This window comes from Eleginops maclovinus, chromosome 11 (genome assembly GCF_036324505.1).
Source record: "Eleginops maclovinus isolate JMC-PN-2008 ecotype Puerto Natales chromosome 11, JC_Emac_rtc_rv5, whole genome shotgun sequence".
Classification (NCBI taxonomy): Eukaryota; Metazoa; Chordata; class Actinopteri; order Perciformes; family Eleginopidae; genus Eleginops; species Eleginops maclovinus.
Genome location: NC_086359.1, coordinates 17410451 through 17424489, shown reverse-complemented (window position 1 = coordinate 17424489; position 14039 = coordinate 17410451). Strand labels below are relative to the sequence as shown.

Genomic DNA, 14039 nt, shown 5'->3' with positions numbered 1-14039 from the left:
AAGTTGTTCACATGATTCATTGATAGGAGTGGCTCCTTGACATCATTTTTTAACCATTCTCTTTATTTAAACTTCTCGCAAATAGTGGTTGTGGTTTGTTTCGAGGCAAAGAAAATCCAAATTCACATACATGCATATTTTGTTTTGTAAAGCTGTCTATGGCTCTGTTGCTGCTGATTCAAATTTAAATTTCCCCTCTGTGGGACCCATAATGGGATTCTGATTCTGATTCATACATGTGTTACTAATTACATGAAAGATGGTGTTTTTTTCAAGTGTCCCAGAAAACCTTTACAAAGAGCAAGAATACATGACACCAAATCCTGGAACTGAAGAAATGTAAATGGAATCAAGCCATTATTAATGTTCAAGTATTTCCATGTGCTTTTTCTGCTGTGACATACCAAAGTGACTGCGGAAAAAGGTCTAAGGCGTCACCTGTCCAACACCTGTTGTTTCCATGTCCCGCACACCTGTGGCTCATCTAACCAACAGCTGCGCCTCATTACGATCTGTGTTTGTCAGATAGCCTTACTTTTCCCCCTTCCCTTATCTGTTTTTCCTGCCATCCTACATGTTTGTTTCCTGTATTTCAGTTTGTATTACATGTGAATTCCTATGTTATTGCAGGTTTATGGTTAAGTTTCTCCAATATGAAAAACCTTTCTACCTTTGTCCTACGGCTTGTTGTCGGAAAGATTGGGTTCAAAAATGTGTCAACTGCGTCTGCTTTTGCTTTTGTGGAGAAGTTATTATTCTTTTTTTTTTCTTGGTCATAAATGTGGAAGTTTCAAGATGCAGTTGTGATTACTCAAAGCTATGAAACGATTTTACTCTCCAGGCTTCATATCACGGATACAGTACTAACATCATTTGTACCGAATCATGTATGAAGGGTAACGCACTGACACAATCTAAAGTGGCTTCTGTTTGTGCAGGTGTTTAATCGGATAAGCTACACAGTGAACATCTGACTTTTAATACATTGCAGATACATGGTTCATTACTTGGTAACTCGATGAACTCTATAATAACAGCAAAAAGGTTGGTAAGCACCCCTGAAGATCTAAAAAAATTCTATAAACAGGGAAAGTGTAGTCACATAGTAATCTCGGAAATTATGTTGTAGTCGAATGTTCAAAGGTGCCGAATTATGCTTTTGGGGGTTTTCACGTATACCTGTAGTGTGGTATTTATGTTTTTGTGCATGTAAATGGTTTACAAAGGCTAAAATCCCAAATGTCCTCTGTGCTTCTATTGGCTAATGCTCCAGCACATTGTAAGAGATAGGCTAAGGTGCGGGACCTCTCAAAGTGATTGACCAATCCCAACAGAGTCCAATAGCTAACCAATCAGAGCAGACTGGGCTCCAGTTTCAGACAGAGGGGGAAAAAAAGGTGCTGCAACACAGGCAGTATAAGATAAATAAATACTTATCTGAGCATTAAAGCATCTACACATACCTGAAAATGAGCATAATAGGGCAACTGTCACTGTAACAACACTAACTTATTATCAACATATTCACATTAAGTTTGTTGGCTTGTGGTTAATTTACTCCAACTTTACAGTTCATGTTTGACAAAGGAATGATCTTTAATCTTTTATTATTGAGAGAATCACTGGGATTTTCTATAGGAATAAAACATTCAACTTCCACCGTATACGTTTACCATGCAAATAAGTGAAAGGCCAGTAAAAGGTCCAGTGTTTGGGGAGGATCATCAACCTCAGTGAGAAATCCCTTTCTCGGTTTGCCTTCGTAATTCAGATTTAATCCTTGAAAGCACACCCAGCCAATTCATGGATTGAATACAAGCTCCTCCCGAAGCTGGTGAATTGCGTTTAAGATTCTTAATTTAAAATCATATTTCTCTGTCCCTTTTTAGTTTTTGTTTAAGAGGCTTCAATAATTATAGATGTCTTTTATAATTAACATATATATCATGCCCTCTTTTGGGCCAATGGGAAATCACCCAAGAACAACCAGGAGGAATCCGAGATGTGCTGCTGACAGTAGACAATATAAGCACACACACTAACACGTCTAAATACGCACAGCAGAATCTATTTCCAAGCACAATCAAAGTGCTCATGACCATCGCCAACAAGCTGGGCATCTAAAACACGGGGTGGTCGGTGGGGCACCGACTAGACTTCAGTCTTTCCGTATTGTTATATACGTATTTATTTCTGAAAATAACAGTTCTAGTAAATAAAGCAGAACATGTAATGTAATGTAGTTTTACAGCTTAACCTGTGCTAATGCTTATCATTCATGTAAATCTCCTATAATACAAATCCTATTAGGATAGTAACTCCCCAGATTCAAATACTTCTTAATGATGATTCTAATATGCTGAATGTGGGCAAGTTTGACCATAGTCACTATCTAAGTTCAGCTTATTATCCCAACACTGACACATTTGTTCAATTAAATCCTGCGGTATTTTCTCAAAGCAGTTGCACTAAAAATGAGACATCAACCTCATGGTGCTAAAGAAGGGAGCAGTAAAGTATGCAGGTTTCATCCTCAGTCAGCTATGAATGTTGGTAGCACAGACTGTTTTTGCCTTTGCACATTGTTTTTTGAACAACACTGAAAAAGACATTTTTAGGAGTTCAATATTTAAGATTACCTTACATCAACTTAAAAAACACATTGTGAAAGGGTTAAAGCTGTCAAGGTAGCCACGCCATAAGACATATACTGCTTTATACTCAATTGTTTTAATCCTAATGGGCCCCTTACAAAACGAACATCTTACTGTATTGAAGGAAACTATTGATCAAGTCCATAAAGTTGTCGAGAAAATGCTGATGTGAGTAGTACTTATAATATTGTCATTTGTTGTATAGACTTCAATACAATTGCCAATTGTTCTAGTAAATATATTTTATATCTTTGAGATATTACAGATGTCAGGCTGTTTTTATTATCTAGAGGGGAACCTAAAACTAGGAGGATTGAAAATAATGAGTTGCATTATGTCCCTGTCAAAGGCTTAACAATCTTTTCCTACATCAATAGGAAACTTCTAAACATCACACCCCCATCTCTTTTACCCACTATGAAGAAATGTCAGAATTGCATGGACCAGGTCTTTACACTAAAAGATATAGTCCAGCAATCAATGACGTGGACTAGCAGTGCTCCAGCTGTTCCCTGCTAAGTAATCCATTCTTAAGGGCGAATATTCTTTTTAAAGGCTGCTCGCAGCTTTGACAGATGAGAACGGCCACAATGAGCCGACTCTCCATCACCCGGAGAGAAGCCGAAGCAGGGGACTGCCTTATAACTGACAGACAATTGCCCGGGCCCCAAGCAGGCGCCTGCACTGACAATGTTCGATATTTTGAAGATGGCGGTCGATGTAAAACCTCTAAATTATACACAAGGTCCTCTAGGACATCATTTCCATACATCTTGCTACAGAGCAAGAAGCTCAGGGTAACATTGTGTCTGTACTGTCTGGACTGAAGTCATCAGCTGTAAGATTTTAGATGATACCTCCACGTCAAGAATTCAAAGTAATTTGTGATCAGCTTGCCATAAAAAGCATTTGTCCTTAAAACAGAACATATGTTGAGTGAAAAGTAGACAACTAGAAATGAAACATATTTTCCCCCGCATACTTTAAACTTTCTTCGCTTATGTTTGTCTTTGACTATTTCCAATTACTCATGGAGTTACTATCCCCTCCCTCGATCTATCCACAACAGTGTTATCTTTCCCCACTACTTATAATATGTTTACTCATCCTGATGAATTCAATTACATCTTTTCAGAGGAAATTACTGCGGGGGTGGCTCAGCCTGCCAGAGGTCAGCACTAACTGTGAATACTAAAACTACTCCCCCAAACACATTACACAGCCTATTACCTGCTGCTTTTCACCCGGCACTCTCAGACCCTACACAAGCCTTCCCACGGCCACAGATGAAATGCTTTCTAGATGGGATGTGGCATGGAGAAGAGGGGAAGAGAGCTGGAGCTGTCCCTAGGCCTAATCATTCCAGAGAGCCATCCCCACTGCAGCCGCAAAACACGCCAGTCCTGATTAGAGAGGTGTGTACACGGCCAGGCGGAGCGTGAAAGGTGCCGAAAGGAGGCTTGGCCTAGGGGAAGGAAAAGCGTGCCGACTCTTTTTCCAGAAGACGACTGTGGGATCGATAAGGCGCAAGGCCAAAGGCAAAGCAGGTAGAAGAAAGGCAGCAACGCATTGCCTTGACAAAGTAGTAGACGTCGCTTCAGTTAGGGTTTCGCTAGAGGGGTGATTGGAATACATTCAAAGCTTATAACCCCCCCCACACCCAAGTTCTTGAGTCCATTGCCCTCCCTGCTGGACCCAAAGAGCTCCTAATCATAGCGGCTCTGGGTGCCTTCCTCCGACCCAAAGGATATTTCTCTAGATGTTGACATTTCATTTTAAACGTATTTCTTTAAATCTCAGAAGAGATGATTGTGTGGAAATAAATCACAGGCTGTTGGAGAACAGCTCTCACATAATTATCCAAAAACAATAACCAATTTCATGTCCATCGAAAACTGTCAAAATGAATAAACAAGTTTCCATTTCTGTTGGGCTCTCTGTTGTGTATTACTGTTCTACTCTAGACTGCAACCAAATCCTTCAGGACTTCCTTCTTCTTTGAGTGTAACCTACATTTTAAACATAATTATCAAAGCTATCGTGTTCGATTATTTGTGGAAAGCTAAAAATCAGCATCAAAATTGATAATTGCTTAATTCTGCTGCCCTACGATGTGGTACAAAACATTGTCTATGAACACTGAATATGAGGATTTTTTTTAAATCTGAGAATCCTGCTGCCTTTGCAAATAAATAATAGTATGCATAAATATACATAATGCTAAAAAAGGGCACTGTGGAGGTGAAACATTAGAAAACCTATTTACATGTTCTCTATGCTGGAGGAAAAAATAAGTTTCACTAATTAGTTAGTTACAACAGAACAAGGGCAGTAATATATTCAATTACTTTGGGGGCAAATGAATGCCAACCTGACTCATGTCTGAGTCTTCCTTCAGATGAAATGCAAAATGTTTCATTAAACAGCGAGGAGGAAAAAGAACCTGACCAAGAAGCTGGTAAATATATATATATATATATATATATATATATATATATATATATATATATATATATATATATATATATATTACTTTATTCATACAACATAGCTGGTTGCCCTACTTTTTAAAGCTGATGCTGCATTTTGACCACACAGTCAGGAGAAAACTAAATCATGTGTCCACTTTATGTTCTGCAAATTTGAATTTTAATACTGAGCTGTAGATTATGCTGAAGTACAGCCTGATTTAGAGAGAACACCAGGCTCTGTTTTCTATAGGATAACACCATCTTATGAAGAAATGCTCCAAGAAAAACAGTGAGGAAATCCAAAAAGATCCTTTCAAAAACAACTCCTTTTCCTTCGACAAATAAAGCTCCACACTATTGAAAAAGAAAATTTATGAGGCAATGACTCAAATTAGGATGCATAGAACATTTTCCCACAGAGCGAGAGAGGCATTTGCACATGAAGAGTTGAAAATGAGTCGCATTCAGCCAAGCTGTGAGCTCCACCTAGGAGGCAGTGAAAGAGAGCGAGACAGGCACAGAGAGGGGCTGAGGCAGGCAGGCGCCAAGCCTTGAAGAGGGGCATTTTGGCATAATGACTCTCATTTACCATTGACAGGCCTTGGGAAAGTTAAACTAATTATGACAGCACACAGATGCTCAATAGCCCTTGATGAAGTTAATCACTGGCAATCCAACAAACAGGTGTTGAATGATTTCTGTAACCACCCCTGGAACTATAGGATGTTCATATTTTTCAAGCACGTCACTCAACACAACAACCTAGCCCAGATTATTATGTCTTGTTTCCATGATCCTGGCAAAACTGTGCAATCCCTCTAATGCTGGGCAACCAAATCTAACTAGTGTTTTAAGCAAGACAAACCAGGAGATTGGTAACACTTTCTATGACACCACCGCGTCTGTAGAAGACTTTGAGGGGTCGAAAGTCATGGTCATCATAAGAAAGTATTAAGAGTAAATACTATTTAGTTGAATGAGCACACACAAAATGTTTTTCGAAACATGAACGTTTTCACTCAGGTGTTAAAACAAAAACTGTACTGTTAGATTAAATATGCACCACCTCTTATAATAACCTCAAGTCAATACCACAGCAGCATCATAGAGTTTCAGAAAAAAATTGTAAAATAGTTGTTTTTCTACAATCCAACTGGCAATGTGTCATAATAATGAACAACATTTGTCAGATGTTGTAAATCTAAGTGTTACAGGATTCACAATACAACTTCCCGAAACCAATAGTGGCGTGTCAAGGAGCGCCCTGTCACCATGAGGAGATCATAACTCATTTTAATGAGCTTTAGGATGCATAAAGCATCCCTTTCTCCAACTCCCCTATCACTGCAAATCATTGCTAACAGGCGGAGATAATGTGTTAGTGTAAAGATAATAAGCTCCGCTGAATGTCATTAAATTGTGCAAAACTTCCCAGTGCCACACTGAGGCCAACAAAAACTCTCCACACTGAATGGATGCGTGATTACCTTTTAATCTGTCAGGATTTTATCATATGAATTAATTTAGATGCAAAATTCAATTATTATTGAGTTGCTCAAAAAAACATTGTTGTTAAGACAATGATTTTGTGCAGGAACTGGGAAGAAGTGTGTTGCTTTACCAGTTTTGACCAAATGTTTAATTTGGCCCAGTGCTCTAAAAGTAAAAGCAGTAGTGTGATAACATTATTGAGTGTAAATTTGATTGATACGTTTTATGACAAGTTTAAGCTGTTGCCTTCAGGTTGTCTGTACAACTAAATGTTCATAACGAGTTCTGTCACTATGTCGCTCGGAGAATCGCATTGAGTTAATTAAAGGCCTGTAGCATTCTTGCGCTAAGTGTGACTTGTTACAATTTGGTAATCATATCCCTAAAACACTTGCTGGTTGCTGTGCATTGGCAGCCCCGTTTATCCCAGTTCACGCATTAAAATCATTATGATTTCATTTGAATTCTCATGGAGAGAGAGCTCTTTCTATTCTAATTTGATTTAATATTAAAGAAAGCATCTCTTTTTTTTATTTTTCACATATTTTATTTGTGATGCTGGAACGATTGTATCACAGGATGATGGAACACATAACTGAATCCTACAGCATGAATCTGGAATGACAAACCATTTTTTAAAGGTTAAGAAATCCTTCAAACTCTGCACAGCTACTGAGTCCCTTTTCCACTTTCACATAACATGCGTAAAGGCTGGAGCCCAGGCAAAGTAAAAATGCAAATTGAAACAAGGGAAAGATTTAGGAGCTGTAGTGTGTTGTGTTTTTTGTGGATGCAAATGGTCTGCAAAGGCTAAAGTTCCTCTTCTGGAAGTAACACTCCTAAACACCTAATTTACTAGCACACATTGCACACTAGGCTAAGGGGCGTTACATCGCTAAGCAAAGCGATTGACTAATCAAAACAGAGCTGGGCAGCTAACCAATCAGAGCAGACTGGGCTCTGGTTTCAAACAGAGGGTGAAAAGAGATGCTGCAGCACAGGCAGTATGAGAAAAATAAAAAGGTTTTTGAACATTAAAGCATGGAACATGTCACATTAGAGGCACAAAATACAAATATGAAACCTGAAAATGAGCAGAACAGGGCCCCTTTAAAGGTGCTCAGAAATAACTAAGAGGTTATGCTCATTATTATAATTATTCTCCTTCTCATTAATGGGAAAACAAATTAAAGGCATAGAGGGCTTCACCAATTGATTTGAAAAGCAACATCATCTGTCATGAACTTTATGCCTACAGTCCTGTGATTCCATTTTCTAATCAGAGGGTAATTACTTCTTGCATGCTCTTGTCATTTGAATGTTTGCTCTCTGTTTGATGCTCATAATAAGAAAGAAATAGCTGAATGTAAAATTGTCCAAGTCCAGGGCAGGCTTTACCAAAAAAGATCTGTAAAAAGTATTTAAACCATTTTTATAGCATATTATTCTGACATTCTGACAATGTCATGTTTAAGGTCTGGATGTTTACATGATATAGAGTGAAGATACACAGGGTATTGTTTTTTAAATACCTTGACAATGCCTGAACACTTCACTAAAGTTACATTTCACATACTGTTTATAATTAAAAGAATAGAAATGAGAGTAAGCCACAAATGACGCATAGGTGTACTGAACGTGCAGGGCAAATACAGAGAGTAAGAAGCAAAGCACCTTGGATAGAATTAGAAAAATATCAGTTGTGTTATTTTAATGACCCCTAAAAAAAAATGTGATGCTGAATTTGTCACTGAAAATGGCACTGTCTTCAGAAATTGCTTTTATTTTGCACACTAAAGATGAAAAAATAATGTCACAGTTCCAAGAGTTTTGCAAAATATCCGCTAGTTCCTGTGCTCTTGACAGTGAAACGGATGGGTGTTTGTATTCCCTGCTCGGTAACAGACTGGGAAGTGAGTCTACAACAACAGGCTGTGCCACAAATGAGGGATTAAGACCTCTTCTAAAGAAAACCCCAAAGGGTTTCTGTGCATGTCTAGTCAACAGAATGAAAACTTCTGACAATGGCAAAACATCAAAACCACGAGAATCAAAAATTTAAATGGCCAGCCTTGGAGAATTTGCTAAGAAGGGAACATTTGCTGGCTAAGCAACGGCACAGAATTCACTAATGGAAGCTGTTAAATTGTGTTTTTGCTCTAAAAATAGTGCGCTGTGCTTTTTCTTCTCCCTGGGGTTTTAAGCTGTGCAGGTGTGTTATTGGGTAATGCGCAAATGTGACTCTTATAAAACTCGAAAATGCACACACCATATACTTTATAAGCTCTGCTGTACAGTCTGTGTTCACTTCAAACATTTAAGCAATATATAACGTCTTCTGGGGGGGGGTATATGACAAATAACTGGATTTGCAATTTCCTCACGATAAGTTGAACATCTAAATTATCAGGGATGCTCCTGCTTTCCTCCACTAGATATGGATCAGCAGATGGTTTGTTAATAGTGTAAAACATTATATCAGGCACTGGTCCAGAATTGGTTTTGGATGGACTCAGATGTGATGACTGAAACAGCCCCAGTAATCTGAATTCATTCTCACATTCATTGCTTTGGTTAGCATTCACTTTTCACTCTATAAATGTGTTAATTTGAACAGTAAAACAGCTAGCCTCGAATAAAAGACTTCATCAAAAGTCAATGTAGGAAATAATGCTATACAGCTGTTTGACAATAGTACATGATTCATGGATTAACTGATGATGTTAAGTGTATTATTACCCTTCATAGCAAAAGCTCCAAATTGTAAAAATTATTATTCTTACTACATGTTCAACATGTAATACTGATCAGATAATAAAGTGCAGATGTAAATATTATCTTAGTCTTTAGACTCTACCGTTGCTGCAAATCGCATGATATGTTATTAAAGTGTTATTATTTAGGGACCATGCATAAACATTCATTAATCCCAAAAGAGAACAGAGGTTTTATACACTTAAAACCTTTGTTAATACAAAAGAGATATTGAAGAGATCATATTTTGACGCCAAATTGCTTATGTCTAATATATTGATATGTCTAAAATAGGTGCATTTTATTTATGTTATACTATGCAAAACTTCTGATTGGCTTATTAGTCTATGAGAGGCAGAGAATAGAATAACCTACTTCACACAAATGCACTTAAAGTACCAAAGCTTTCTCGACCCTTTTCATATCTTTGTGTTGTATCTGCAAAATAGGCTTCCTGTTCTAATAAAGCCTTTATAATTACATGATCTACTATTTAATACATTAGAATGGAGATGTCTGTTTGACAATTAGTTTTAAAGCATCTTGTTAAAATTCTAAAAGGCTGAAAGCCAAAGAATGATGGTGAAATGTTTTTGATGAAAAATAATGAACATTGGAAGAGACAGAGCTTTGGTATGTTAACAAAAGTGATGTCAAGTTCTGTGTTAAGGAATAAATGAAATATTCCATCTTTACTTCCTACACCTTAACCTTTCCTCACATCCAGTAAGCAAAAACTACAGGTGATGAACTTCTTTTATACATTTTTTTAAAATAATCTGTTATGTTATCATCCATGAAATAACTCCATATTGTGCGTTCCTACTTCAGTAGTTTACATCTATTATATTTCATTTCTGCAAACTGCACAGACTTTTTCTGAATGTTTGGAGGCAGTCTATGTCCAACTGCCTTAAAAAAAGCAATATAGATCCCTACAGAAAGGGAGGGGGGGTCATAGTAAAACTGTGCACACAAGCGGAAACATAGGTAGACCAACACAATGCATAGTTAGAATGATAAAGAGAGGGCGGTCGCACAATAGAGGAATAATTAGGACAAGGCTGCTGAGCATGAATCCGTAGCCTGCTTCCCACAAGCACTCAACTGTGTCAAACAGCTTGGTCAATAATCTTCAGCAATTCCTGAGGATTAGAGTCTTATTAGCGAGCACCGTCTGTCACACAGACCTCCGTGCCCAAAACAAGTCAAGTCCTCCTGACTGTTTTTCTCCGGCGTTCGTGTTTCATATAAATTCAGTTGAATATGGTTCAGAGTGTTTAATTTGTCTCATAAAGTTTTATTTTGGCTATTCAATTTAATGCTGGATCTGGAGCCAAATGTGTGTGTGCAGTTAAAGCAATCTCAAAAGGGGTTGTGTTACTTGTGATTGACAGTAAACCCTTATGTAACTAACTCATATTAAAGCAACTTGAAGGTCTTCTTATATACATATTGAAGTTATTTTGCAGTGAAAGAAGCAATGTAAAACATGTACTTGTCTGTTAAATGTGTTGTAGCAGAACATTATAAAATACCTGTTATATATAATGTTCAAAATTGACATAGATGATACATTATATATGTTAAGGATTTGTGCATATACATTTTATGTATGTACTACTATTAAAACCCCAATAATGTCCCAAGACAAATTGACCCCATACATTACCAAAGGATTCAACATGTTTTCATAATTCAAGGGTTAAGTAACACAATAAAATGTTTAAATATTAAAAGTTTATCCAGAGGGTGTCTGAGGCAATATTCCATGGTTCAACCTTTTTTTATATACACACACAAAGAGGTGACAATTGTGAAAACTTGAAGCTCATTTATCAACACCAAGATCCAGACCGCAAAACTCTTGGAAAAATCCGATTTTTTTCACTGCAAATAAAATGTGCAAAATGATCATGACTGGATGGAGGATTGTCTCTTAGAATAAAAAAGTAGCAGTTAGGAATGTGCACAGATAAATAACGGGAGTATCTGCAACTTTTTAACCAGCAATGTTGCCAGTATTTTTGTTAGCTTGATAAAGATTTTTAGATTTTGCGTGCTGCAACATGCACACTTGTAGATCTGAGAGACGTGAAGAAGTGAACCCGGTGCCATTGCCCTGCACTCAGCTTTGCCTCGTATAGTTTGACAGGAGGAACGATCTCCACAAAGTACGGTTAGACACAAGTTCTTACCTTGTCCATGTATATTGACCATGGCCGCCGAAACGAGAACCAAAACCCCGACAAAGGTCTTCAATTGACAGCCTTGTCTCGCGCACATGTCTACTAAAGTCGAGGTCGCTCTTCTCTTCCCTACGTCCTTGTGCTGGGAAACAATACTTCCAGGGCTCTAACCAAAAAAAGCAAGCGAGAAATGCGCAAGACACAAAGAGAGCCGCGCGGGTTGCCTTTGCACTTCTATTACACTAACCGGATTGGAGACAGCGGAGAATAATCAAGTGAAATGCGGAGGTCCTTTTTAATTTGGACGCTCAGCCAGCAGATTCCAGCGTGTGTGAGCAGGCGGCACATGGAGAGGAGAGGTGAGGCTTCAGCACCGCGGACAGCTCCTAGCGTCAGCTCAGGGAACAGCGTCCAGTCCTAAAAACGAGCTCTCTGGATTTCCTTTGATTACCTCCACATTGTTTGGGTTTTTATCTAAAAACAGTTATCTTTTAAATATTTTTAAATGTTTTAATATTTTTCTACCAAGCATTTATTATTTCGATCAACATAGCTGTCACAACAACTGCCTCTTTAACTCCTCCCTCCACACCATTGCATATATTGTAATAAACACATGTTGACATATTTATTTGTGTAATATATTGTACAATGTGCACACTTTTACTTTAACTTCTTAAAGTACATTCACATAAATACTTATTATGGATTCAGTTGTATTATATTATTGTGTGATCTGTTATTTATCATTATACTTTTTATTGCACATTTTACTTTACCTTCTGTTGTTCTATACATCTTTATTATCATTATTATGAATACTATTATTATTATGAATACTATAATTACTAGTAATTACTCATTTCATTTTTTCAAGCTCTGTTTGAACAAGTGGTATTAACACAGTAAACTTTTCCTGTAACCTCCTTTGACCCTCATTAATGTGCATTACTTTTAATTTCTTATCCTACATTTGGCATTTACCATTCTGATGTTGTTAGCCCTCATGAGTCAGGACAGCTGTAGTAGAGTAGAATTCTTAGCTGTTAGACCCATTCCCAGTAAGGCTCAGACCCTGCTTTGCATGACGAACCCTGAGGTGAGACGGTCCTTAGGTGCTCGAAATAATCATGCCATGCTCTGAGTCTCTTAGGTCACTTTCTTTTTTTACCCTTTCCTGGGTTCACTTTATGTCTCAGGGCTGTATCTATTTGCCTGTGATGTGTCTGTCCAGTGCTTGCAGGAGAATGGTACTTTAATGAATAAAGTGGGCAGCCTAAATTGGATTCTGCGGGTAAAAAATATACAGTATTTGCTTTCTGTAGCAGCCAGAGCTAAAGCTGTGACAAGGACATAATGTATAATGAAACAAATCCAAGAGAAAATACCTTGTTTAGTCTCATATGTTGGCAGAGTGTCACTTAACAAGCAAGACACCTGACTCATACCAGCTGCATGCTCAGTGGATGACCTTTGACCTCCCTTTAGAGTCCGAGCAAGTGAAAGATCAATACAGTATTACCTCATTGTTCTTGTTTTAATCAGAGTAAGGTAAGTCATTATAGATTATCTCAGACAGCACAGTAGTTGTTAGGAACCATGCTCTCGTGTTTGCGCCTTTGCCCCTGTTGGCCACTGTAGGAGCAGGCTAGGAAAAAAAAGGAGGAAGAACATTATTTTTTTTCTTTGGTTTTTGAAAAAAGATTCACAATAGACTTTAAAAAATAAATGAGAATAATGTCAAATATTTATTAAGTCCAAATGTAGGGAGAAAAAGTTGTCTTGAAAAACGGAAAAGATATCCCCCAATATGTACATCCAGTTTAAATATGACAAAAACAGGTATTATTATTAAATAGTATGATAAGTATGTTGAAATATAATCTGCCTGAAGTATTTACAGATAGGATCTACTATGCATATAATTACGTCATGTCTACTTATCTAGGTCAAATTAGCCTGTTACATGAAAACATGTTCAATACAGCCCATAAAATAATTTCCATGTGCCTGAATTCTGTACACTTCTACGTTAGTGATGCATGAACACTAATGGGTGAGTTTCAGAAATGGTTCACAGGAAGAAACAAGCAACAAAACATGTGATTTTTCAGCATGGTTTTGTGTCACCTGCACAAAAGAAGAAACATTAGGTTGACGTGCATTCACAGGCAGGCTGTTGTGCGAGGAAAGAGCCAAACAGCATCAAAATAAAAGCAATTAGAAGGCGAGAATAGAGATGCGGGCTTGGTGCGGGAAATAAAAGCGCTATAAGAGACCCACAGTCAGACAACACTAAAACAGTACATGTAAGCAGATGCTATTTCAAAACAAGACCATTCGGGCTAAAAATAAAAGGTGTGCGGTGACTGTATGTACACCTGTTCTCTGAGGTCTGCACATGCATTATTGCACTGTAAGCCATAACTGCAATGTGTTATTTTTCAGGAAGGATGAATCTCCCACCTCTCTCTCACACC

General features: G+C 37.7%; 1 protein-coding gene across 5 annotated transcripts in view; it reads right to left on the bottom strand.

Moving 5' to 3' along the window:
• The window catches only part of LOC134871657 (seizure protein 6 homolog), a 92197-nt gene extending 80325 nt beyond the window's left edge, over window positions 1–11872 (bottom strand). For all 5 annotated transcript variants that reach the window (XR_010166722.1, XR_010166723.1, XM_063894457.1 and 2 more), the window contains exon 1: window positions 11569–11872. Coding sequence is in view for 3 of the 5 variants with exons in the window: in XM_063894457.1 (XP_063750527.1) it covers window positions 11569–11656 (88 nt within the window). In the remaining 2 variants the exon portion in view is untranslated. The remainder of the gene's footprint in view (window positions 1–11568) is intronic.
• Between the last annotated feature and the right edge of the window lie 2167 nt (window positions 11873–14039).